Below are 27,355 nucleotides of genomic sequence, written 5' to 3'. Positions count from 1 at the left end.
TGTCTTATTTCACAAAGCAAAAATAGGATTTTAAAAGCAATGGGATTATGTTGCTTGTACTCTGAACTGACACTGATGCAGAGCCACAATCCTGCAGATGCAAGATGTTGTGAAGATCCTTTGTTTTCAGTCTCCTAATCCTATTAGTCCCACTAATACTGACACAGGAACGAACAAACAAAAATTAGGAAATACGATGTTAATACACCTTTTGACAATTTTACACATTGTTTATGAAAAAGGAACAGCATGTTTCTAACACCATCTTAGATACTGGATAGTGTCTCAGACAGGTAGGAGGAATTGCCTCTCTCCACACACTACTACAGAGAACTATTACTGAGCACCTTAAATTAGAGACCTAATCCCACATTTTGTACTACTTGCCAAAGAACACAGAGCCTGTCTGTAAGAACAGCACTTTGCAGTACCAGTTTCTTTTTGGCTGGTTTTCAGGCTGTGCACCTGCATAGCATAAAGCTATATTTAGGCAATGTTCTGCATCTAGCTTAAAAAGCTTTAGTTACTCCAGCTGGTCAATGACCAGGTGTCAACTCAGAAGCTTTAACTCCCAGGCCTTTATTCAGATCCTTGGCAAAAATTTCAAACGACAACAAAACCTTGCATGGTCTCCTAGTCTGAAAATGTAATACTTATTAATATCCAAACACATCATTTTATATAGTAACTTCAAACCAAAAGAGATGGGACTTGTGGATTTTCCAACACATACTCCTCTAATGCCAGAGTTCTGAAATTGTAATCGTAACAGATGCGATGGCTTACAGTTCGCGGACCATTACACTGCCCCTGGCTTACCATTCGCATGTCCCTTTCCAGCGGACCGTGACTGCAGACGAGGAGCGTCTTTGCCTCATGTTTGATAACCACAGCAAACCAAAAGACGCGTTAACACTGCTAGCACGTGACATTGCTAGTAATAATCACCAATGGATATCACGGACAGACTGCTTGTCTGAGGTCTCTTGAATAGATGAAGTGGTGAACTTAACTGCCTATTCCTTACTGGGGATACTAATTTAAGCCTCTCTCCTTTCCACAGCCCCCGGTTTTCACAAAACTTGTAATCTTTGCAAGTCCAGCTCTGCTGTCAAATGTGACCAAAACAGACAAATTAACTGAAATATTTCTGAGGCATAAAGCAAATGCAAAGAATCTACAGAGAAAAAAACAGTCAGAAAACACACACTTCAGTGAGGAACGCATGTTAAAAAACACACCAGGATGCACAGAAGTTAACATGGCTCCTACGGAAGCACAAATCCACCTGTATGAAAATCTACTGAACAAAACCTAAATGAAGTCTTCTTTGGTTAATTAGATCAGTACCATTTCTCGTTGAGCTTAACAGTGAAATTGTTTTTAATTAAAATCTATTTCACTTTGCAAGATTTATGTTCTGTCCTTACCACCTTCTGCTATCTCTCACACTTGACTAAGGGAATAAACTAAACCTTAGCCTGCAGACAGTTTCACCTAAGCAGAGTCCCACTGACATCACTGAAAAGAGCATGAGTCTCTCAGAAGCAGTTTGCAGAGCTACAGCCTGTATCATCTAGTCGAGATTCTAGTCTGGAATTACAATCTAGGCAAATTCACATCGTTAGAGGATGTAAATGCAAACTGCAAAACCATCTTGGGAGTAAGAGTATCTTGACACTAAACAGAAAAAAGTGAAAGCCTTATCTTCACCGTATTGTAACACCGTGTTCTGCCTCCACCTCACCTAAAAACCTTTTTTCCCCCACACAGATCAACCAGCAAAGCCCCTTTAAAAGCAAGCCTAATTTAACGTATCAAGACTACTTTCTGACTCCAGGTATAACTCAAAATTTACTATTTCGCTTATGTACGCTTCAAGGAATCATCCTCTCCCGTGTGACGGGCTGCAGCCCCGAGAACTGAAAGCGAAACCGCCTCACTCTGCCACAGCTGAGAGAGGCGAGCAGCAAGCCATCAGCCACAGCCTTTTAAACCCTGTCCGGTGCTGCGGCAGCCGCTTGAATGTGTTACCGGTGGGATGGATGCACGGAGAAAGGCGTGGTTTAACGCCGCGGGTTTCAACCGACGTTGTCCCAGCAGCCGCTGTTTGTTTGTCAGTGAAGGCTTCTGGGGTGCCCCGTGAGATGAGAACCAAGGCAGGAGCACGGGGAGGCGTCAGCCCCTCGGCAGCGGGGGGAGAGAGATGGCGGGGAGGCGACCCAGGGGCCCGTCCGCCACCACAGGCCAGGTCCTGGCCGCCGCCCGGCCCGTTCCCAGCCCGCCCAGTAACCCCGCTCCAGACACGTACTGCACTCGAGCACCGCTCTCCCCCCGCGGCGACGGCGGTACTCACGGCGTGCGGGCTTCCCCTCCTCCGGCCGAGCCCCGGCCTGCCGAAACCGCGCCAGAGGCCCCTAATGGCGGCGCTCGGCCTCCGCCGCCCCCGGCCGCCCTCCCGCGCCGCCCCGGCCCAGCTGCGGCCCACGGCGGCCGCGGGCCTCCCTCAGGGCGCCGCCGGCCGCCGAGCCCATGGTGCGGCCCGCCGCCCCGGCCCTCCCCGCCCGGCGGCGGCGGGGCTCCCCGCGGGGGGATAACGACGGCGGGCGGGCGGCGGGGCTGGCGCCGCTCCCCTCCGCCCGGGGCCCCGGCAGGAGGGCGGGCAGGGGGTTTAGAGGTGTCCCCCTAAAAAGCGGGCAGCTGTCGCGGAGGGGAGAGGCGGGAGAGCTCCGCCGGCGCTGCCAGAGAGGGGATTTACGGCTGAGCGGCGTTTTAACGTAATTGAAAAAATTAAAATAACAAACCCTCAGGTGACCGGCCTCTCTCACACCCCCGAGAGGCGTTCAAGTAACAAAACAGGAGCACAGAAATAACGGAGTTGTGAACAAATGGCAAGAATATCGACAATTTAACCGCTGCTGGAGGGCCCGAGCCTTCCTCACCCTAACACCAAAATCTCCCCTTGGCTCCAGTGGGGTCAAGGGAAGAAAAGGGAAGTGGGGCAGAAAGAGGGAAACTTGGAACAAAAAAATTGGCCTCGAGCAATCTATCATCAGATCTAACTGTAATAATGATGAAGTCCTAGCTTCTTTTTACCCTTCTTCACATAGGTTTTAAAAGGAAAGCACAGAGTTCTTTCCCGGGGTTTGCAAGACGAGGCGAGCAGGTGGTGTAATTTGGCAGCATGTAAAATCCTGGGGGAGGATTTTACACCAGTGAACCCTACAGTGAAATACACTTACTTGAGGAGACAGTAATTCGTTTAAAAAAGGTGTGAAGGAGCTCCAAACAGCTCTGGATGCTCAGCCCCCCACCCTCATCTAAATAGAGGCTAGTCTTTGCATTTCTTAGAATAAAAAGAGTTAAATTCCCTCTTACGGACTCGGTGAAGCCAGCAGGTGTGGTGCGTACTTACTCAAGAGACTTCTGCTTTAAGCCATCCCTATTACATCTCACACACACAAACCCGTGTGAGTGCCCAGCCCAGTGACACCCTGCTTCTCTGTCGCCGGAGGCAGGGTTTCTCCATCCCCAACAGAACAGACATACACCCAGGCTGGAGGAAAGCCCAGCAGCTTCAATTCCAACCCCAAACGAGATGCAGCATTAAAGACAGCCAGTTGTTTTCATAATCCCCTCACCCCAGCTGCGCTGCCGTGACCTCAACCCTTCGCCCTTGTGGCTCTAGTGGACAGGGTGGCCCAGTGTGTTGGCACCCAGGGGTGTCCCCAGCCCTCCCGGCACCTCGGCAGCTCCCCAGCACCTCCAGCCGCCCGCCTTTCCCCTGTCCGGGCCCGAGCTCTCACCTGCCGGACTCCAGCACAGACACCCACCTCCTTCAGCTCCCAAAACCACTCCAGGCAGACGGGATGGGCAAGGATTCACGGGTCATATGTGAAGAACCGTGTTCTTCTGGAAAAAGTAAAAGAGATTTTAATACAGATTAATAAAAGGGGTTTAGTCCTATTTTAGAAAACCTGATGAGGTGTAGGGAGAGCAAGTTAATGCCTGTTCACTGAACTGGACGGGCAAAGGACAGGGGACTGTGAGATTCACATGACCTCAGCAACATTATTATCTATACAGCCGCAGTACTAACCACTCCTTTGTTACCCGGTTCCTAATTTGTCTGTGACAAGGCCGCGGTCTGACCGCGGGAATGGCGGCTTTCGTTCCTGCCGCCGCCGGGCTGAGGGGCCGCGCCGAGGGGGCAGAAGGCCGCCCGGACATCGCCACCTTCCCTCGGCTCCCGCACCAGAGCGCCGGGCCGGGCCTCAAGAGAGGCCGAGTGAGGTACCGACCCCGCCGCCTGCCGGGATGGCCGCCCGGCGGGACTACACTTCCCGGCAGACCCTGCTCCGCCGCCGGGCGGGACTGGCCCGGGGCCGCGCCGCAACCCAAAGGGGGGTGTCGCCCCGCGGACTATGTTTCCCAGCAGGCAGCGCGGCACGGCGCTGCCCGCGGGCGAGCCGCTGCGGGGCCGCGTTGGGCGCTGGGATAGGTAGTCCAGGCGGTGGCGCCCGCGGCGGAGAGCGGCCCGCGCGTCAGGCGGCGCTCTGACCTTGCGGGTTTGTCTGGTCGCGTCTCTCCGCTGCTCCCAGCCCGCCGGCCCCTCACTCGCCGGGAAGATGGCTGCCGTACGTAGGGCCCGCAGTTACTCCCGCTGCGTGGTGCGCTTCTCCGACCGAGAACTCTGCTAATTTCCCCCCTGCGGGGAGGAGGACACACACGGACCGAGCGAGGCGGGGGGGGGGGCAGAGACCCTCCGGGACGGGACGGCGCCGCCCGAGCGTTGGCAGCATGGTGAGCGGCACCGGGCCCCCCTCCCCGCTGCACGGCGGCCTGAGGCGGGGGGAGGTGGGGGGGGGGGGCGACCACCGCGGCAGGTGCGGGCGGAGGGCGGCCCGGCCCCGCCGCCCCCGGGGGGGACTGAGGGGGGCGGTGGGAGGGGGTGTGGGGCCGGAGGGGCGGCCGCCTGGGCCCTGCCCGCCACCTGGCACCCGGTGAGGCCTGTGGGGAGTGTGCCGGGATGCTGGCCGCCATCCCAGCCCGGGTGACAGGGCCGTCTTCCGCAGGGGACTTGGGGCTGATGAGCGGGGCTGCTTAATTAAGGGCCGATGTGGCCATCCGGAGAAAGGCCTCAGCAAATCCCGCTGTCCTTATAGAGGAGCACGCCCCACCTTCCTCTTCCTTCTCTCAAAAACCAGGTGGCATAAAGTCACCGGGTGATTTAAAGGGCTCCATGGGCCAGGCACTCTACTTACTTGAGTTTGCGATTTACCATACCAGAAATACTGTTTTGATCAGTATTGCTTTTCTGGCTGCACCTCAATACGGATCCAAGTATCCATGATGAGAACGTGATCATTCGAAGTTAAACCATTTATCTCATTCAGGAGCTCTTAAAACTTCTTACCACTGTGATTAAAACTTCTTACCACCGTGATTAAAATTTATTTTTGAACACTGTTGCTTCTACCACACCGACAGAAAAATGGAGCAACTTCCTCGTTTTCTTACAAAACGAAGAAGAATGTTAGCTGTCGGTCCCTGTTTTCTATGTTGTGCTTGCTGATCCTTTAGTTCTGTGCAGTTCACATGTAGCCCTGTTCAACTGGTGGGTCACCTTTTAACTGTTCCTGATCTTGGCTTTATTTTGCTGAAACAAAAGATCTGAACTATTAAAGGACTAGACATTACTGACAGTTTAGTAAGTCACTGTCATGCTCTGAGGAAATCAGCATGCAATTATTGATTGCAAAGCAGTTTAAGCTGTGCAAATAAACTAGTTTTGCATTTGGCAAATAATTTCTAAAGCTTTTTGAACAAATCAGAACCAAATCAACTTGGCTGACTTCTTTTTACAGGTCACAGTCTAATTCAGATGTTTCCTTGTGGCATGCTGACCTTCTGGTGGCTTGACTGGCTACTGCTTTTCTCATGGAAAATTGTTTGAGCTGATCAGTACACACTAAGGATGTCTCACTTCCAAGCAGGATAAAGTCACTGTTTCATATGACAGCTGACTTGTAGCAGGAGGAGGGCCAACAGCATTAAAATGAATAGGTTAGATTTATCCACTAAGTAGTGGTTACAGTCCAAATTCTGTGAAGTTCAGAAACTATAACTACAATTTAAGTGTTGTCAGAGTTGGGGCAAGGATCCAATGTTTAAAAGTTACAACCTGCTTTGGGTGTTGTCTCATGAGCTGTCTGGTAGTGAAGATCCTTGCTTCAGTGATACCTCTGTTTACTCATTTGCTCTAGCAAAACCATAGGATTTCAGCAGATTAAATAAATAGCGGAAAGGTTGTTCATAGAGATCAGTTTTCCAGTCCAGTTAGCCATGCAGTAGCGATGTGAATGAATTGCTTTACTGGTAAATTTAGAGGGATGGTCACTTGTGCTGCCACTGCTGCCAGAAGACAAACCTTTGATATGAGAGACTTCAGATCACGCATACACTCTGTACAGAGGAGGTAATGATGGAAGTCAAGATTTTGTTTGTAATCAACTTTACGATGTTTTTTGACAGCTTTTACGCTGTGGGCTAGGTCTTCATAGTATCGTGTATTTTTTTGTTTGGAGTGGGAGCACATTTAAGTTTTAAAGAGCATTAATTTTGGAAGCTTTTGGTCCAGAACTGTGACTGTGACTCAGAAATGAAGGAGAAGTAGGGCAGTTGAACAGAAACGAGGGAAGGAAAATCAAGACTCTTGAACAGGTTACTGAAACAAAAAGGTTTTGAGCATGAGGTAAACTTCAGTCAGCTTCATAACCTCCTAAATAATTTTAACTCTAACTCTTAAATTAGTTTATTTACGGACTTAATGAGTTAAGAGGTTTTAATGGGCGTGCCTTTATGCGCAAGAAGATAGTGTGTTGATTTAGTTTCTAAATAACTTTACTAGTCTCTGCATTTTGCAGATAAAACCAGACTTATTCTGCCCAGACTGAGAGCTGACTAGACATAATTCAGCTGCAAACCAGAAGCCTTGCACTCTGCGCAGGCAGAGGTAGGCCTTATTTGGGTCAGCCCAGTGCCATAAAAGTCCACTTACAAGACATCCATTTCAGTGCTTGGTCATTCCCAGGCTATCTCTGGCCACTTTAGACGTAATGCCTGGATGTTAAAATAACGTGATAGGACTGCTGTAACTTATAGGACATTAAGTGCCTGCAATCAAATTCTGTAATAAAAAACTGTGAAATTTCTAAGTTATTTACTTCTCGCTCAGATTTAACGTTGCTAGTGCTTTGGAGCGTTCTGGCTTACCTTTTTTCTCTACCGAGAAATTCAAAATCTGCAGCCTTAAAATCAGAGTGTAGAAACAGATGCGATATCTGTTTACTTTAACCAACCAACACTGTCTGCATTATCAACTGTAAAAGATAAATTGACTGAGATATCAGTGAAAACACGTTTACAGGTGACAAGCCAGTGAGTTTGTGGTTGTTTTGGAAACCAGAAACAAGTGCTACAGCTGAACTCCAGGGAGGTGCTTGTCACCGAGACAAAGAGATTAAGCATTGCCTTCACATCAGGTTTGCCAGTATTCTGTGGTTTGATCATGAACTTCCAGATGCTATAAAAATTTTATAAATTTTCTGAATACAAGAACGCTTTGATTTCTGCACTTTGATTGTGCAGGAGGTAGAGATTTCTTTACGAGAACTCGGAAGAATCTCACTGACAGAATGTCACTTGAAGTCTTTTGAGCGCTGTCTACAATAGGAAGGAGTGGGAAATAAAATTTCTCTAAGGAGTTGTGGTCATCTTAATGCCAGGCTTGCAGCCTTCTCATTTTGCATTAGGTACTTGCCAAACTATAGATGTGAATTTCAGCGCAGAAAGATAGAAAAACTGGAATGCTTCAGCTGCAGGAAGAGCTTTAAACAAATGTCTTAGTCTTTGGGTTTTTTTCCTTACTGGCATCTTGCTGCTGTTGTCATTGTAGTGGCTTGTCACTGGTGTTCAGAATTAGTTTTCCTTTGTTTTAGTATAGATTCCATAAATCTCAGTATATTTCACAATGAGAATTTATTTGGATCTTTCTAAGCTTTGCTCCTAAACAAGCTCTCTAACTCCTATGTAGTGCCCTGTTAAGTTTAGTTAAAGGTCTTATTTAAGGTCTTATTTGTTTAACCTGTCTCACAGCTGTACCGTAAATAAAACCAGCTGTCAAGCTCTCATGCTGACTTTTTATTTCCTTTTATAATGCATTTCTTGTCTAGTTTCACATGTATTTTTTGAGATTGCCTATACTGTCCCATAATTATCGTAAAGTATCTATTGTTACTCAAAGCACAAAATTGCTAAACAGATCAAAACTACTGGTTATCTTTATAATGAGAAGATAGTGATTACATTTTCATTTCTTGTATGAAGCACACTACTATTTAATACTGAAGCTTTGATTCTATGCTTTGACTTAGGCACTGAGTGTATTTATTCAGGTATTATGGCAGAGTAGTGATGCATTTAAGCCTTCGAGTGATACATAACTAATCTGCGTTGGATTGATGTGACTGAAATGCAAAACCCAACTTCATTGGGTTAATAGGGAAGCGCAAACAATACCAGTAATTTTAAGACTAATTTTTGTCATCGATTAAGATTGATCTGTGGGGTAGGTGGGTAGGATGGGGAAAACGGGAATATGCTTAATTTTTTTTAAATGAGTGTCTGTGACAGTTGTGCATTGTGAATGTGCTGTAGGGACTTATGCAGACTCTATAATCATGTCTGACTGCTCTCTACTAGGCAGAAGCTGAAGAAGATTGTCACTCTGATTTGGTAAGAACCGATGACAATGAAAGATCTGGTGAAGCAAATCTTCAGGTATGTGTCTTATGCGAGTGTTTTTTTTACAAAAATACTACTGCTGTGATTTAAACTGCATTACTTATGCTCATTTAGTTACCATGCGTTTGTTGATCTCACAAATGCTTATACTGTCTGCCCCTCCAAAAGTGAAATAGATAAATGTTGCCGCGTGTTCCAAGTGTCAAATTTAGTCTTTAGTTATCTGTGCAGATGAAAAGAAAGTTTGTGGAAGATTTGGAATTTGTTTGAAGAACTATAGAAATTGGACAGCCATTTCTGTATGGATCAAATTCCAGTTTAAGTTGTCACTGTTTTCTGGAGCAGAAAGTTGATAAAAGCAGTCTGATAGAAAAGTGTGTTCTCTTACTATACTAGATTTATGTGTAGTTGCTCTCCAGAAGTCGTGATGATTGCAAGAGACATGTGAAGTGTAACTTGAAAGATGCTGAAAAAAATGCATGGCAAGAATTACAACTTGCCTTGTTTCACGGAGCATAGTCCTTTCTTTTTAAAAGAGACAGGAGTGTAAGGTCTTATTTGTGTATTATATAAATGACAGCCTTGATTGTCATCAAGCTTAGTATGCTTGTGTACAAAAAATTAGGTTTTCTAAATTTTAATTTCAAGAGCTAATTGACTTCTTGCTTAAGATAACTCTGCATTAACAAGAAGAAACACCAGTCTAGAAAGAATACTTTCCTATGAAGTCTTAGGTCATAACCATAGTACTAACAACTATTTCTTGAAACATCATTTTTTCTTCTGACCTGAATAGTCCAGATAAAAGCACTTATATTATTGAATGAGATTGAACAAATACTTGTGCATTAAAAAAAAATAAATACTATAAACCAATCGCTAACTCTGTGTCTAAACTCACTGAAACCATTTAAGACTTGGAAATGTAATGCATCATTTTGAAATTCTTTCTTGTGCTTGTACTTTATAATTTCTCCTCAGAAGATGTTCTGTCTGAATATGTGCTACTAAATCAGCATTAATTGGATTTTTTAGGCAGAGCTCCAGATGTTCAGAGCTCAATGGATGTTTGAGCTTGCCCCAGGTATGAGTTCTAGTGGGTTGGAACCTCTGCCATGCAGACCATCTTCAAGAGGACCTGGACTAAAGTCTGTAGATGCCAGAGTGAAACAGGAGATAGCAAAAGAGGAAAAGGTACAAAACACCGGATGTATAATTTTGGGGGGTTTTTTTGTGTGTTAGTATTGCTGTATAACTATCCTAAAAGGTAATGCTGAAGTCACTGTAGAGAAACAACAGCGCTGGTTAACCTGTTGTCTCCATACTGATGTATTTCCTTAATTCTGCAGTGATTTTTCTAGTTTTTATTCTTGGCTTAATTCTGGCACCTTCCCAGTCTGCTTTCTGAAAGATTGTAGGTAAGGGGTGAGCAGCAGGAACAGGGATAGTTTTTTGATTGGGAATTTCAGTTATGGCTTGTAGCACACGAATATGTCTTCTTACTCTATGGAACTATTTTATTCGTCTCCTTCATAGAGCGCAGTAGGTAAGATGAAAAATAATTCTAAGTCAAGTGACAATGTAGTTATATTTGTAAGGAATTTAAAAAGTGTTCTGTGTAATTTATTGTGCAGGCAAAAGAACTTTTCTTGAAGGCAGTGGAAGAAGAACAAAATGGGGCCCTTTATGAAGGTAATATGGAGGTCTACAAAGAACACCCTTATTGCAGAGGAATCTAGCACTTTCTGATATATGTGCAAGACTGCATGATGCCAGTGAACTTAAACTGCAGGCTAGTAGTCATTTGAGAGCTGAATTATTTGCATAAGCGAACAAACTTGCTATAAAAGGAACCATCATATCACAATTCTGAGGTTGAGATGAAGTTAAAGCGAGATCAAGGAGACAGAATTTCTAGCTTTCAGACAAAACAACAGTATTTTGAAATCTTGAAATTTAATGAAGCACTGAATTGCTTCTTCATATAGCATGCTGCTTTATGTGACTTTTGTAACAGTAACTAAGCAAGGCAATATACTGTATTTTCTGTGCTCACAGTTTTCTTCATTCCACTTTGAACAGAACTACTTAACCCATGGAATGTTCTGTTGATGGTTCTTTGTTTTGTCGTTGTTGTTTTTATTTGTTTGTTTTTTTAATTTACACAGCATGCTAAGATAGCTTCTTTAAGAATTCCTGAAGTGAATGTTTAAATCTGCTAGTTTTATTTTATGAGGTTTGCCATAAATATTTAAGATGCTGAGCTTGCTTGCCCTCTTGCTATGCTATCAGCACTAGCAAAAATGGAAATTCAGAGTTTTCTTCCTTGTATTTAGCTTTCAGAATATCTAGAGTAAGAAGCCTGTCCTAATTTACAAGTCCTGTAGGTCACTAGTGGAGATATCAAGTAATAACTGATGACGAAGTTTTCTATTTCCTTCATTAAAAAAAAGGAACATAGAATGTACGTGCCATCCTCCTCATCCACTAGAGGTTTTGGCCACCTTGGTTAAAGTGCAGGTGCAAAATACGTCAAGATATGCAAAACTGAGAGTACGCTGGAAGCTCCTGAACTCAGCCACCTGTTAAATACAAAATTTCCATTTCCACCATGAGAGTTTTCCCTCCCTTGCAAGGGATTTCTGGTGGTTGTTCCAGATTTCAAATGAACTGAAAGAAATATGAATCCCCAGTAGGTAATAAAATTAGTTGATTCAGTTTCTAAATTATTACGTGTTTTTACGGGGCAAAATTACTTTAGGCTAAGGTATTTTGTGTGTTGGGTACAGAATTAAATGTGCAGTAAAAAAAGACGTCAGAACTAAATGTGATATGTAATCTACCATTTAGGAAATTGTGCAGTAGATTGTGAAGGTTCTTTCATACCAACTGTTTTGAAGTAAATGAAAAAAATGTGAGGAAGGACATCTATTTAAGCATTGTGTGTATAAAACGAAAGCTATAGCTTCATCTGCTTGAGTGCGCTCCTATGTTAAACACAGCAGCAGAGGAGTAGTAACATCCTAGAGAGTTGCCTTCACAGGGGTGATTTAGGAATCTTGATTGCGTGAATGTGAATCCATTCTTTCTCGGTTGAGTTTGATTTGAGACTTAAAGAAAAAAAAATGAAACTGCTTCTACACATGCATCTGTATGAAACCTTAGAGACATGGTCCTACACTAGACACATATATTACGGAGCACATATTGGGACATCTGTTTTCATACCACACTTTTATCTGCTGACCCGGCCCAGGTCACCAGAATCCAAGTGACATTTCAGCCTGCTTCTGAAATCTGCTGATACATAACGTTTGTGAGACAGTTATGTGCAGTAGCTTGTTTCATGTTTAAGTACAGTACAGGCCTTGCTGCAAGATTAAATGCTAAAGTTGAGACTGATCTCTGTTTAGCTGGCTGCTGGTATTCCTCGTCCTCACCAGCCAAAGGATACTGCTACTTGCCAGTCACTGGCCCTGGCATGACCTCAAGGAAATAGGACACATACTTGCCCCAAACACAGGCTTCTCAGGCTCATTATTGTGTCAAATTTTGAGTTTCACACTCACTGATGTTTTATTTTGGGTTTTGTTTCATTTTTAAGGGTTCAAACTGAGGGAGAGTTGCACTCTTGTCTTGGTATCACGATGTGAGAATAGAGAGACATACAAATGCGTATATCATCTTAATACAGGTTTAATACCTTAACAGACTTAATGTACATACAATGAATCCACGTAAATTAAGAAGGATCCACAGAGTTAGCTCAGAAAAAAGACATTCTGCAGCTTAAATAACTGTTCCTTCCCACAGGGTGATTTTCCTGGGCCTGTTTCTCTATTCAGTGTTTGTGGCATCTTTGGAGTGTTAAAGGCAGAAGTACTTTCACTGCATGCTATAAGAAGCCAAATCTGTCAGGTTTTCCTTCATGCCCTGTAGTCTTATGCTTGCTACATAGCTTTTTGAAAGAGCTGCTTTCCTCCAGTCAGGTTCCTCATCCTCGGTTTTATAGTGGCTTGCTTCTATGCTTTCTGTAGTTTCCAGGGGTTTGCCACAGTAAAATTTACTTGTTTGATGTCTATTGTTACTGTTTTAAAGTACAACAGTATTTTGTTGTCCTTCTTCACCTTTTTAATATGTATGTCTGAATGACTGTATGTACTATACCGGGTACGTGCCTCATCTTTCAAATTCTCTTTTACGTTCCTCATGGTTAATTGTGAGTATAATACCTAAAATCTTTGGCTTGTTGAGAAAGCTTTGTAAGTGCTTTGCAGCAAATGAAATCAGGATTTTGTAATATTTTAATGTAAAATTTTGTACTCCATAACTGAGTTTGCAGTGGTTAAGGTAAATGTGTAAAAGCTGAAACACATCTGCAAGAGCTTTTTACTCTGAAAGAGTACATGAAGTTTTTAGTTTTGAAACTGCTTAATGTGCCTCTCTCCTGTATTGAATTTAAACCTAATCAGTTTAGATAAAATAAGATTTACTAGGAAAAAGCATTTTCCACCTGTTTAGTGGTTTTAGCTGAAGCCATCTGTGAAAAAAAATTTTTGCTTTGATAAGCTAGTACAGGCATCAGACATATTTAAACATTAACCCTTTATTTTCAGCCATCAAGTTTTATCGTCTAGCCATGCAGCTGGTACCTGACATAGAGTTTAAGATCACCTATACGCGGTCCCCAGATGGTGATGGAGTTGGAAAGAGGTGGTAAGTATGAAGATTTACTAATTAAGTGCATAGTAGTACTGAAACCTGAAATTTTATTTCTAAAGCATGTGAATGCTCTACTGTGATACACAGTTGTAAGTCTCTAACATTTGGAAAACTTCTATACTTTCATTTGAATAGACTGCTTTGTAGAAAGTTTACAGATGCATTAGTACAAGGAGGACTTTTCTATACTGTAGTTCAAAGAAGGTAACAGGCTTATTTGGAGCTGGTTAAATTCAAGTGGAGGGATTACAAAGAGTTATGCTGTTACTTAAAAAAAGAAAAAAGCATCATTCACTTTTTTACTTTTGACTTCTGATCTTCAGATTTATGAATTATACGTTTAGGATCATCTACAAAACTGCAGATGGCAAAAAGGTCAATTAGTAAAAGCTTTGTACCATGGAATAAGCACTGTAATTAAGGAAGGGAATATACTACTGTTCTTGTGCTAACACAGCTGTATGGGAACATTTCCAATAAGGAGAGCAATACATTTAAAAGCTCATAGATTGTAATCCGAGCAGCCTAGTCTTTCGTCATTACAAGCATCAGAACTCGCCTTGCCTCAGCACACCAAATGTCTAGCGCCTTAAGGTTGACCTAACTTGTGCCCAAGACTTACGCTTGAGGACAGGGTTCAGGTTAGGGTAAAACTTGTGTTACAGCTCAGATAGCATAGTGAAGACAAGCTTCTGAAACAGAGCTTCCAAATTCACTGCTTACTGGTAGCAGCCATATACGCTGCTGATAGCAGCAAGGAATCAAGGGTTTTAAAACTGAGAATAAAAGAGGAAAATACAACCATGTAGGTGTGGTATTGCCAGCTCAGTCTTGTTGCCCCAGGGCAGTACAATTTCAGTGCAGTACTTGACTCAATAGAAAAGAGAGTAAGATGAGCTAAGTACTTTATTTACATCTGCTTCTGAATGCATTGCTAGCGTGAAATCTTTGGTATGCATTTGTGCACTAGGAAAATACTGGATAATAAATTACACTCATATAAAAAATTTGGTTTTCATAGGATTATTTTCTTATTTTAGCATAATTTTCTCTATTCCCTTCATTAAGCCTCTCTGTCCATCTGCCACTTACTGTATGAGTTTTCATTCAGTTTTGTAAATGTTGCTGCACCATCCCCAGCACTACGTGACAGTGAGGGAAAAACAGCCGGCTCTCTTTAATTGTTGTTTAAAAGGGTATCTGTAGAGGTGTGTCTTTTCAAGAGTTTCTAGTTGTGATGGTTTTGCTCTCTGAATTACTGTTGTAGCTGTTTCACACAATCTTGGTGAGAAAAAACAGATTATACAATTACATTTGAAACAACAATTTACAGCGTGGCCTTTAGATACTGGGACTGGCTGTCATATTCATCAAAATAAAGGAAGGTACATTCAGTGCAACATCTTACTATGGTCTTAGTTAGGACAGGCCCAAACATAATTGTCTTTTGTATAATACTTTAAAACCCATTGGTAGGTCTGCTAGTTGCTTGCTTATGTTCTCAGCTCATTCTATTAGGCTTATTTAGAGGAGAATTGAATAATATTTAAAAGTGACTGGAAGGTCTCTTAGCTAGCTTGTATACCAAGTCAGGGGAAAGAAAGTGTTTTGTGGGGAGATCAAGGAGAGTTGTGTTTGCGGTTACTTGGTGCAAGTAAGCGTGCACCTGTTAAAGCATCATATTATGACATACAACTTAAATTTAGGGGTTTTTTTAATATGGTAATGTTTTTTTATCACTTAGTAATCCTTCAAGTTTACTGACAAGTAACAAGCATATTGCTTCTGTTTTGCAATCTTGTCCTTGCTTCTGAAATTTTTTATGTCTGCTTGTTTACAGAATAGGTAAAAAGTAGTTTTCCTAAAGGAAAGTTTTCCTTCATTATTGATGAAAAAACCCACGGAGGATCACTCTTCAGTCAATAATGCAAGAGTAAAAAAAATAATTCCTAAATTGTTTTCAATGTGTTACATTGTGACAAGGATTACAAAAAATTTCCATCAATTATAATAATTTATTTCTTGCACACTGCTTATCTTTGACAAAGTAAAAGATCAGACTTGCCTTTTCATGGGGTCAAGCAATTCTTCAGTGACTTCACTAAAAACACTGAACAGTGAACTTTCAAATCCAAAAAGGAACTGGAATTGGAATTAAATGAAAAGAAAGTTGTTACTGTCAGATGGGTTCCAGTAAAATCTAAATGAACTTGATAGGATTGCAGTAGTTGTATTGTATGATGAAATGAGATTGCTTACATACAGGAGACAACTGTATTGAATGAACGTAAGACAGCGGATTGATGCCAAGATAAGGATGTCTGTCTGTATGTTTTGTCCAGTATCACAGTGTTGGCATTCCCCCTTTTCTAGTGTTGAGGATAACAAAGAGGATGACAAAATGGCTGATCTCCTGACAGAATTCCAACAGCAGTTAGCTCTTCAGGAATCTTCAGTGAAACTTTGTCAGCCTGAGGTTGATGTCAGCCAGACCCATATCTCAGGTATGAGATAAGACACTGTAAGAGTTCAGAGGCACAATTTATAGAGATGTTTCACTCTGACTTGATTAAAACATTTCTCTCCTTCATTCTAAAGCCACCTTTAAAGAAATGTATATAGTATCTTTTTATTTACTTTTATAGTTAGATGTAAAGGAAAAAAGATCATCAACAAGCTAAACAGATCTTTTTCTCATACATTATTTTACCTTTGTTGCACAAACTTTTCCATGTAGTATTACTACTAAGTAGAATTTTTCAGGATCAGTCATACTTAAAAGTACCAGCTTCTAGAAATGGGCTTGCTGAAGTACATGTATTCCAGTTTTCCTTCCAATTAATGTTTGAAAAAGTAAAATGTGGGTATTTTTGTTTTGGTTTGCAAATATTTATTACAATTCTTAAGTGTGAATAAGAGACAATTGTTCTGTGAAGATTATGCATCTTTGCATTTCCTGTTTTAATCTGATTCTGTATCATATTTTTAGAATAAATATGTTTTCAGGTTCAGCAAGACTGAAAATTAGAGAAAATTAGGAAGGCAAAAGCCCAGCTGGAGCTCAACTTGGCCACTAACATTAAGGACAACAAAAAAAGCTTTTATAAATACATCAACAAAAAGAAAGCCAGGGAGAATCTCCATCCCTTACTGGATGCTGGGGGGAAAGTTGCAACCAATGACAAGGAGAAGGCTGAGATACTTAATGCCTACTTTGCCTCCGTCTTCAATAGTCAGACCAGCTGTGCCCAGGGTGTTCAGCCTCCTGAGCTGGGAGATAAGGATGGAGAGCAGAACAGCCCACCCATAATCCAGGAGGAAGTAGTCAATGATCTGCTTCTGCACCTAGACGTATATAAGTCTGTGGGGCCGGATGGGATTCACCCAAGAGTACTCAGGGAGCTGGCGGGAGAGCTCACCAAGCCTCTCTCCATCATTTAGGAACAATCCTGGTCAACAGGGCAGGTGCCAGATGGCTGGAGGGTGGCTAATGTGACGCCCATCTACAAGAAGGGTCGGAAGGAAGATCCAGGGAACTACAGGCCTGTCAGCCTGACCTCGGTACCAGGAAAGATCATGGAGAGGATCATCTTGATTGAGCTCTCACGGCAAGTGCAGGGCAGCCAAGGGATCAGGGCCAGCCAGCATGGGTTTAGGAAGGGGAGGTCCTGCTTTAACCCACCTGATCGCTTTCTATGACCATGTGACCTGCCTTCTGGATGTGGGGAGGGTGGTGGACGTTGTCTATCTGGACTTTGGTAAGGCCTTTGACACCGTCCCCCACAGCATTCTCCTGGAGAAGCTGGCAAATCATGGCATAGACAAATGTACTCTTCGCTGGGTTAAAAATTGGCTGGATGGCCGTGCCCAGGGAGTTGTGATTAATGGGGTGAAATCCTCTTGGCGGCCGGTCACCAGTGGGCTCAGTTTTGGGGCCAGTTTTGTTTAATATCTTTATCGATGATCTGGATGAGGGGATTGAGTGCACCCTCAGTAAGTTTGCAGATGACACCAAACTAGGTGGGAGTGTTGCTCTGCTTGAGGGTAGGAAGGCTCTACAGAGGGACCTGCACAGGCTGGATCCATGGGCCAAGGCCAACTGTATGAGGTTTAATAAGGCCAAGTGCCAGGTCCTGCATTTTGGTCACAACAACCCCAAGCAACGCTACAGGCTTGGGGAAGAGTGGCTGGAAAGCTGCCCAGCAGAAAAGGACCTGGGGGTGCTGGTGGACGGCCAGCTTAACATGAGCCAGCAGTGTGCCCAGGTGGCCAAGGCGGCCAACAGCATTCTGGCTTGTATCAGGACTAGCGTGGCCAGCAGGAGCAGGGAAGTGATCGTGCCTCTGTACTCGGCACTGGTGAGGCCCCACCTTGAGTCCTGTGTTCAGTTCTGGGCCCCTCTGTACAAGAGGGACATTGAAGTGCTGGAGCGTGTCCAGAGGAGAGCTACCAGGCTGGTGAGGGGTCTGGAGACCAGGTCATATGAGGAGAGGCTGAGGGAGCTGGGCATGTTTAGCTTGGAGAAGAGGAGGCTGAGGGGAGACCTCATTGCCCTCTACAACTACCTGAAAGGAGGTTGGAGAGAGGTGGGTGTTGGCCTCTTCTACCAGGTGAATAAGGACAGGACCAGAGGAAATGGTCTGAAGTTGAGGCAGGGGAGGTTTAGATTAGACATTAGGAAGAATTCCTTTACTGAAAGAGTGGTCAGGCACTGGAACAGCCTGCCCAGGGAGGTGGTTGAGTCACCATCCCTAGAGGTATTTAAGAAACATGTAGATTTGGCACTTCAGGGCATGCTCTGAAGGGCAGAGATTGTAGGTTGTTTGGTTGGACTTGATGATCTTAAGGGTCCTTTCCAGCCATTAAGATTCTGTGATTCTGTGGCTGTATAACATAGCTAGAAAGGCTTTTGAAGGTTAATGATTTTCAGTGTTTCAGTTCTAGGATAGTAATCCAGAGACTTCCTTGAGAGATCTAAATTGTAGAGAGTGTATTTTATTTAATTTTCACAACTGTGGCATTGTACACTTGGGAAAGCATCTTTTCATTTTTTTCCAGTAAAGTCAAGATGTTGTAGACATTAAAGTGATCTCAGGAGGTGCCTCATTTTAGTAGCAATCTTAGTCTCTTTCTAGGTTTATTGTCTGCCTTCTTGCCAGTCCTGTGTGGCAGTATCTTGCGTACTGACTTTTTATAGCAGAGGAAAAACTGTTGAAATCATGATGTCTGCTTCAGAAGTAAGTAGGCTGGAAAGGATCCTTCTTGGTCATCACAGTAGTACAATAGTCTCAGACCTCAGCAGCCCAAGGAAAACTGAAACAATGTGAAGCAATGCATTTGGCTGAATTGATTTCCTGTATTCCATTTTACATTTTATTGACATTCATAATCTTAGAATATTGGTTAACCCTTAGTACAGGACAGGATCAGACCTCTGCTATGTAACTGACATACTGGATATATTTACTTCCCCTCCCTAGTATATGAGCAATTTTTCATAGTAGGTTTTTTTCCCTCTTTTACACAAGTAAGGCTTAGGACCAAGACAGCATTCTTCACTGGAAATACTATAATATTTGTCCTACAGGGCATGCCCAGTATCTGAAGCAAAGTGTTTTAACAATCCCTAGTTTACTAGAAACTTAGAAACATGGACGGTAAGATAGATAATCAAAAACTTTGGCTGACTGGTGACTATCAGAATGGAAGCTGTATACCTGTTAGCACTTGTAGCAGATTTTTAAGCCTTTTTAGCTCCCATTCTCTGGGACACTAAGAGTTCACATACTGAAGAGCTCCTCAATTGCCAGAGGCTGTTTTGTACCTTCTATCAATAAATGCATCTGCACAACTTTTGCTTATATTGGAACATTAATTTAATGGTTGCAAATACAAGCAACATAGCAAAGTTAGGACTTCTCAATAATAAAACATAAAATCAAATCAGATTCATGAAACAAGATGTGTGTTAAATTAATAAAGAAATTGGTGCTCAATGATGTATATACTTTTTATCATGTTAGTATTCTGAAATGTGAAACTTAAGTTTAATCAAATTTTATAACAAAAAAAGTCTTATTGGATTTGTGGGAGTGCAGCAATGCAGTTTTTTTAAGTATGCTCTTTTACTAAAAATCAGAATTCTGATAAATGCGGTCTCTACCATGGCATTTACAGCTAGTTACTGTTTAATGTACCTTTGTGCCACTCAGCTATTTTTTCTATTTGATGTCAAAGCAATTGCACTAAGTAAAATAGAGAAGTCTTATGTGCATGTGGTGATACAGTTCAAGCCATAGGCTCTGGCAAGCAGCAGTAGTTGAAAATAAATAAAGCCTAATTCCTGATGCTATAAAATTAGTAAACAAGATTATACACAACTGAAACAACAGAGGGAACTTAGGAAGGCAGAAAGTTATTAGAATTTTGGCTTAGTTTCCCAGGGCTTTCTCACTGAACTGTTAATGCTATGCCACTCATTACCTGATCCTGTAGAGCTTTGATGAGGATTCTGTCATTCTCTTGTATTACATTAGAAAAAGTCGTTCAACACAACAGTGATATGTGATACCATTTTCAATCACTGTACCTGTACCACAAAATACAGAGTGATATGGTATCAATTTCATAGTGGATAGGTTGTTCTTAGGACCTCCTATCCAATACTGAACCTGACCTGAGCGTATTTAGCTTGTCGTGCAAAAGCACTATGCTTTGAGGTAATGTTACACTCTAGGTCAGTTTGAAGAAAATACTGCTTTGCAGGCACTGTGGATGTGCAATGTATACGTGGAATTTTTAGTATAACACCTTACAGTTAAACTGTGTTTTATGCTATCATCTTACCATAATGCACTTTAAACGCATTATTTTCGTTCTTTCGTTATGTGACTTTTTTCTAATATATAGTGACTTTTTAAATTAAAGATAATTCTTTTTGTTTCCTGGCATCTGGCTACAATGTGAAAAAGGAGGATTTTTTTATGGGAAGTCAGAACTTCAGTAACGGTCAAACCTGGAATTGTAGATAAGCCATCGATTTACAGGTTATCATCTAACAAGGATTTCTTTTCTCTTGGCAGTGTTGCCTATGGAAGTACTAATGTACATTTTCCGATGGGTGGTTTCGAGTGACTTGGACCTAAGATCATTAGAGCAATTATCTCTTGTTTGTCGAGGATTTTACATTTGTGCCAGGTATTGTAGTTAAGTTATCTAGAGTGAAGCTTCTCTCTGCTCTAAGGAAGAAATAAGAGCTTTTTTATGCTTGAGCATATGTTAACAGTGTGTAGAGGTGGATAATAAATCCATAGAGCAAAATTGCCTGTGTTGGAAAGGTGGGGGTTTTTTGTTTTTTTGTTTGTTTGTTTGTTTGTTTTGCTTTAGGCTGCTAAACTGTACATGTAGGACTATGTTGTGCTTTTCCTTCCCATGGTAATTTTCACATTATGCTCCTCACAGTGCTTAATCGGCTTTTGAATACACCACTAAATGGTATGTTAGATAGATAACTTCCCTGTACTAAGAAGTGTTGCTGAAAATCTTACTTGCTCTACCTTGTTTGAAAGTCAGAGTGGCAAGGTCTCCATTAATAGTGTCTCTTGTGTTGTCATCCTCGTATGGCCACGTAGAGAAGTGCCAGGCTGCTGCAATGTTCTTGTTCTGTACTTGGCTGAAAATGGCATTGTGTTCTTGAATTTTACTGGGAGGAGGAAGTAGCTTTCAAATGTTCCAGGAATAAGTAAATTAGTGAATGATTTTAAATTATGAGCTGCTGTTGTTCAATAAAGTTTCTTTCAGTTGCATCCAAGGTAAATAATGGACTGTGTTACTTTGATATACAAGAGCTAAACAAGGCTTGTGGCAAAGTTATGGGGTTTGCTTTTTTCTCATTTTCACTAGAGATCCTGAAATCTGGCATCAAGTCTGTTTGAAAATATGGGGCAGGAGCTGCAATAAACTTGTTCCGTATGCCTCTTGGAGGGAGATGTTTTTGGAAAGGCCCCGTGTTCGATTTGATGGTAAGGTGTACTTTTGGAAATCGGTATTTTTTTTTTACTGCATGTAACCATGACAGAAGCAGTCCTGTGGGTTTGATGTTTATAACATTGTTAGACCTAATCTGAATTTGTTTGGGCTTCTGAATCTGTAGAACATCGGCGAAGAGAAGGGAAGGGTGAAAGGGACGAAAATAAAAACTTTAATCTATTTAAGTAACAAAAGTAAACTCAAAAGTTTTAGATTATTGTTTTTTTATCTTAAATATTTCATGTACTCAGTTTTTGTTTGTATACTCGTATCTTCCTTTCCTGTAGGTGTATATATCAGCAAGACAAAATACATACGTCAAGGAGAACAATCTCTTGATGGTTTCTATAGAGCATGGCACCAAGTGGAATATTACAGGTAGAACTGTAGTACAATGAGTGAGTGAAATGTTTCTCTCTTAAGTTCTTTAAATCCAGCCCTTGATATCACAAACATTAAGTATTCTCTAAAACTCAATGGAACTACTACAGTGCGTAAAGCTATGTACATTTTTTGAGAATAGGTCTTAAGAAGTAGAATTTATTATGATAATTAGCGATGAGCTTAGAAGCACATTTCATCCTCAGTTATACCATTCCATGTGGATAAAACCTAAACAGTAACAACAGTAATTTACATTTCTGATATACTAATCGTTTTCAGCAAAGGGAAAACGAGTGATTATACAAGAATTGTCTTTTAACTTATTTGTAACCAGTTGTAAATAATCAAGAGGCTGGGCTTTCTCAACTTGCTGTAAATACCTTGCCATTTATTTCCTCGGCCTGTGTTTCTGCTGTTCTTCATCTTGCTGTTCCCAGCATTTATTGTTCTATTCTGCCGTCCCTCCTGAGGCTGGAAATCATTAATAGAAATCATTGAATCTCTTGGCTATTTCTATAGTCTCACAAACATCAGCATAGTACCTGAGTACTGTACAAGTTGTAGTATCTGAGTACAGTACAAGTTGATCAGGTCCCAGAACCTGAAAAAGTCCATATGACATTGTCCATTCTGTACTGATACTGTAATTAAGATTTTGTTACATTTGTCTCAATGCTAGGAATGGAGAAGATTACTTGAGTTCAGTTTTGATTCCAGGGTAGCCTTCTTGCTTTGATTAGAGGTGATAAAACTCAACTTCTGCTCTCTTTCATAACTCTTCGTAACTTGATTTTTTAATCCTCAAAACTCTCTTTTGATTTCTGATCTCTTTTTTCTGTTATATCATGTGTGAAGAAATATGTTTTCAAATCCTATTACCTATTAAGTTCTCTGGCCTTCTGAGAAACATCCCATGATTTGAAAAAAACCCAAAACAACAGAAAAAGAACATGCTTTTTAGGTCTGCATTCCGTAATTATATTTTTGCAGGTATTTGAGATTCTTCCCAGATGGTCAAGTTATGATGCTAACAACTCCTGAAGATCCTCAATCTATAGTTCCTCGCTTACGGACTAAAAATACAAGGTTATTGAACTAAAATATTTGGCTCTACTGTTTTCATCTTGCTTTTACTTGGCAATTTGTATTTACTTTTATCTCAGATTCTATATCCTGGCTTAGTAAAACAAGAGTGAAAATGCAATGTTATTTATCTTGTGTTATAGGTGTTTATAGTTCTCTTTTGACAACTACAAAAAAATTTGGTCTTTGTGCAAAGATACTTATAATTTTAAGGTCCTGATACTGTAATTAGATTTCCTTTGCGGGTTGTGTGATTTTAAACTTTTACAGGAAGTAGATGAAAGAATACACGCTATTAGCTTGGTGGGTTTAGAATACTTTTAAAGATAGTATTTTGTTACTGACTGCTTTCTTACACTTCCTTGACTGTTTGTGGTAAAGTGAAGATTTTGGTGGGATATGACTAAATTATTGCGTGATTTCATTTTGATGTTGGCACGAACTTGTTAAAAACACAGAAAATCGTTTGTGACTTCAGAACAGGTTTGAGCTGTTCACCAGAAATCTGAAAATATTTAGCAGTAAGCTCGGTAGAACTGACTAACTTACCTTTACTGTCCTACCTGGGAAAATTAAAAGCAACCTTCCAAAATGTTTTAACCATTTTGTATCATCATTGAGCCTAGTACTTTACTAAAGGCAAATAAAGAAGTTTCCTTGATTATGATATGCAGTCAGTCTTCTTCTCACTGCTGATAGTTGTATTATAAGTACATGACTCTGTTGAGACAGGGAATATTTTTATGTCCTTGACACTATCCTCCTCTTAACTTTCCAGAACGGATGCAATCTTGCTTGGCCATTATCGCCTTTCCCAGGAAACAGACAATCAAACCAAAGTATTTGCTGTAATAATGAAGAAAAAGGAAGAGGTAGGTAGCAAAATAGACTAGAGGAAAAATAGTTTAAGGAGGGGTCTTTTTAATAAGTTTTTCTCAGACCATTCACAGAATATTTTTAGGCACATGAAGACTTGCATTACACCAGAGAATTAAAAAATGAATTTCATTTTTTTAAATGGTTTAAAAATAAAATATATATTAGCCTGGTGATTTATCTTACCTTTTTTCCCCAAATCTGTAATAATCTTTTTATTAAGACAGGTGAATATCTGCTTCATGTTTGAGCAACGGTTCTGCCTCTTAGGCTTAATTGCCACGTGTGGTGCTACTAAGTCACGTTAACAAACAGAAGGGAAGGGTGCAGAGCTCATTTTCTGAGATCAGTTTTGACTGCATGCAGTTGTGTTCCACAGCATTAAATAAAACTACATATGCGGTATTCGTTAATTGAACTCTGAATGATTTGGTCAATTTATTTACATCACAAAAATTTCAGATTAACAAAGTGTCTGTCAAGAGAAACTTGTGAAGAGTTAGAAGTGTTACACTACTTCACAGTGAGTTTGCATAGTTTGGCTTATTTTACTTTCTGTGAAAACCTCTTCCATAATTAACATCTAAATTGATGTGTTTTCAAGGAATACCAGTACTTACTTTTAAGTATCAGAGTTTAACAATCTGTCCTCACAGTCGTTCAGGCCTCAGGATAAATAGTTGCACGGTGTTTTCTTTGTAGTTCATGAAACTTCTTTTCTCTTTGTGCAGAAACCGATTGACTACCACAAATACAGGTATTTCCGCCGTGTTCCTGTGCAAGAAACAGATCACAGTTTTCATGTAGGACTGCAGTTGTGCTCCAGTGGGCGCCAGAGGTTCAACAAACTTGTCTGGATACATCATTCTTGTCACATAACTTACAAGTAAGTAAATGGGGAGTAAGATCAAAGAAGGATACTTAACTGTAGAAACACAGGTGACATTAATTTGTCCAGTACTAAGTACGGAAGATGTAAAGGCTCTGAGGCTTACGAGGCTTTAACAAAATGTCCTGAAAACAGTAGCTGGTCCTGATTTGATGTATCACAATGAATTTTTACTTTTAAGAAATACCAATATTTTAGTAACTTTTTTAAATGGTATGGAAAGTTTTCCTGAGTAGTAGAACTGCAGTATTTTAGCCATTTAAAGGATTTATGCACAGTGTTTGACTTCAGAACTGGATCAGGGTTGAATGACTTAGTGCAGTGCTAGTAAAGGGGTGTGGAAAACGCATATTAATTAAGGTGGATTTCTTTTCCTCTGTGGATGTGCAAACTATAAATATCTGTACCCGTCATGTGAGAACTGTAGCGTTTACTAACTATATAATCCAGCAGTGCAAAATATGGGTATGTGACCAGCTGTTCTGATCACTGACCAAGCAAGAGCCGTGGCCGCTGTTCTTGTACCTGACACTAAATTACTGGCAAGTTGGCTGTCCAGATGTTTGATGTTGGCATTTAGTGGATTTAGGCCTTGTCTTGCAGTTGTCTTAATCTCTATATCCAGTGTTTTTACAGGGACATAGCTCAGCTTTGAGCTCTAAGTATATAAAATCTACAAAGTAAACTGCTGGTGGTTGGGAGTATAGGTAACTTTCATAAACAGAAACATTGCTTTTATAAAACCCAATATTTTCATACCTAATTTATAGAGAAGTGGCAGTATCACGGACACTTTTTTCAGCATGAAAACTTTACTGCTCAGGTTCTGCTCTATCTCTCAATATGGTGGTATCCTTTTGAAACTAGAATAAAGATGTGTATGAAACACATCTAGGAGGATGCCTGTTTTTTGTCACTGATGTTCAGAAATACTCTGGTTTCTTCTTTTTAAAGTTTTGTAAACATACCGGTTTTTGCTGTCACTCTGTGTTTTGAATTCAGGGTTCTAAGTGAAACAAATAAAAGGAGATTTTTTTGATTCAATATCAACATGGTGACTTCAGTGACATTCTGTGCTGTTTCAAGTCTTGGAGCTAATAATAAGAATGAAAGGGGAAAGTGGTTTCTTTGATGTTAAAACAGAAGTGTATTATATACAGTGGGATTTGAGCAACATTCAGATGCTCTCAGAACAAGGCAGAATGAAAGACGCTTACATTCCAGCTGTAGTTTGGTGCACACACTGTACTGTGGAACATGATTGATTTATTGAGGGACTCAAGCGGCAATTTGTGTTTAATTTCACTTTTACAATACTCTTTGCAGATCGACTGGTGAGACAGCTGTTACTACTTTCGACATTGACAAAATGTACACCCCTTTGTTCTTTGCACGAGTGAAGAGTTTCACTGCATTTTCAGAAAAGCCGCTCTAAGAAACACCTTTTCCCCTCACAGCTCTTGCATGAATAAAAGGTTGTAGCTAATGAGCGCTTAAGTTATAAATGTGTATATATTTGGAACATTTTAAAATTCAGGGGAATTTTTTGAAGGCAGTATCTTCTATTTGATTATGAGTGGCTGGGGTTTTATTTTGAAGTCAAGCTTATGAGTATTGAACACCTTTTCTTTGTGATAAGAATTTGATAACAAAGTTTTGTTGATTGTTTTGTTGGGGTTTTTTTAAAATGGATTTTATAAATCAGTCTGCTTAAAATGTGAGTCTTCATCTGCCTGGACACTGGTTTGTCCCAAAGGAATTGTTATAGAGGAATCTCGCTGTCCGTGGGACAGTGTGTGTGGTCTCTGGTGAAGGCTTGAAATGTGAAGAGGAGAAAGTTGTCTTATATCTGTTAAACTGTGTGACTTAAAAGAACTTCAAATAAATGTTTTCTTTGAATTAAACTTATTTTGTTTGCCTTTAAGATCCTGCATTTTGTCAACATCAACATTAAGAAAAAACAATCAAGGGCAAGCAAGCATGAAGTATAAAATCTAACCACAGCGGTACATCCCCGCCAGTGCAGTGATGTCAGTGGGTCTAAATGTAATTAGATCTTGATAGAAGTTCAGTGGAGCCCGCCTGCTCGACAGGGTGGGCATGAAGGGGAGAGGGATGTGGGCAGTGAGTGGTTCTCTTGCACTGCAGGATGGGTTTGCGGGGTATGTGGCTCTGCTTGGGAAGTGTCACAGTGCAATGGTGAAACACTGGTGTGTACTGCTTGTGCATTGGCCAGGTGTGAATGCACAGGTAAGCAGGTGCTCACTGGGATGTGATTGTAATGTGCTATAACCCTTCATCTAACCTTGCTACAGATGCTGTAAACCCTTTGAGCATTTGTTGTACTAAGATAAATTTTGAGGCTGCTGTAGATGTTCAGGTGCTGTGTACTGCTAATCATGAAGTGTACCTTGAGGTTTGGTGCAGGTACTGTACGCTGCTTCTCCTGCATATATCGCTTGGGGGTGTAGTGCAGACACTGTAATGCTGCTTATTATATATGTATCTTGGATTCTGAAAGAACTGAAGCTTTTTAGTGTAGTTTTTAAAAGCCATTTTGCATAATTT

General features: G+C 41.2%; 2 protein-coding genes across 11 annotated transcripts in view; one reads left to right on the top strand and one right to left on the bottom strand.

Moving 5' to 3' along the window:
• Positions 1 to 4,308, bottom strand: part of CILK1 (ciliogenesis associated kinase 1) — a 28,121-nt gene extending 23,813 nt beyond the window's left edge. For 2 of the 8 annotated variants that reach the window (XM_074581624.1, XM_074581629.1), the window contains exons 1-2: positions 4,100 to 4,308; positions 3,807 to 3,912 (exon numbers count right to left, since the gene is read on the bottom strand). The gene's annotated coding sequence lies outside the window, so the exon portion shown is untranslated. Of the gene's footprint in view, positions 1 to 2,034; positions 2,287 to 2,311; positions 2,645 to 3,806; positions 3,913 to 4,099 lie in introns of those variants that run through there. The other 6 variants (XM_074581625.1, XM_074581630.1, XM_074581622.1 and 3 more) reach the window with 4 other exon arrangements.
• Positions 4,309 to 4,409: 101 nt separating this feature from the next.
• Positions 4,410 to 26,691, top strand: FBXO9 (F-box protein 9). 3 transcript variants are annotated; one of them, XM_074581621.1, is made up of 14 exons: positions 4,581 to 4,803; positions 5,868 to 6,478; positions 8,764 to 8,841; positions 9,841 to 9,999; positions 10,440 to 10,497; positions 13,422 to 13,521; positions 15,901 to 16,031; positions 20,610 to 20,724; positions 21,430 to 21,548; positions 21,843 to 21,933; positions 22,930 to 23,025; positions 23,801 to 23,894; positions 24,630 to 24,784; positions 26,114 to 26,691. In XM_074581621.1, the coding sequence occupies exons 4-14, from the start codon at positions 9,853 to 9,855 to the stop codon at positions 26,220 to 26,222; spliced, it is 1,215 nt and encodes a 404-aa protein (XP_074437722.1). In that variant the 5' UTR covers positions 4,581 to 4,803; positions 5,868 to 6,478; positions 8,764 to 8,841; positions 9,841 to 9,852; the 3' UTR covers positions 26,223 to 26,691. The 3 variants fall into 3 exon arrangements, with proteins under 3 accessions (XP_074437720.1, XP_074437722.1, XP_074437721.1); XM_074581619.1 differs by lacking the exon at positions 5,868 to 6,478 and having other exon boundaries at positions 4,410 to 4,803; XM_074581620.1 differs by lacking the exon at positions 5,868 to 6,478 and having other exon boundaries at positions 4,601 to 4,803; positions 8,768 to 8,841.
• The last annotated feature ends 664 nt before the right edge of the window (positions 26,692 to 27,355 follow it).

The sequence above is a fragment of the Larus michahellis genome, chromosome 3 (assembly GCF_964199755.1).
Source record: "Larus michahellis chromosome 3, bLarMic1.1, whole genome shotgun sequence".
Lineage (NCBI taxonomy): Eukaryota > Metazoa > Chordata > Aves > Charadriiformes > Laridae > Larus > Larus michahellis.
Note: the sequence above shows the minus strand (reverse complement) of the source record. Positions and strands in the feature narration are given on the sequence as shown.

What these genes read in the sequence shown, in the direction of transcription:
- FBXO9 (XM_074581619.1), top strand. An exon ending in CAGCCAGACCCATATCTCAG is followed by an intron (nt 16,032 to 20,609) that starts GTATGAGATAAG and finishes TTCTCTTGGCAG; the next exon opens with TGTTGCCTATGGAAGTACTA. An exon ending in TCTTGTCACATAACTTACAA is followed by an intron (nt 24,785 to 26,113) that starts GTAAGTAAATGG and finishes TACTCTTTGCAG; the next exon opens with ATCGACTGGTGAGACAGCTG.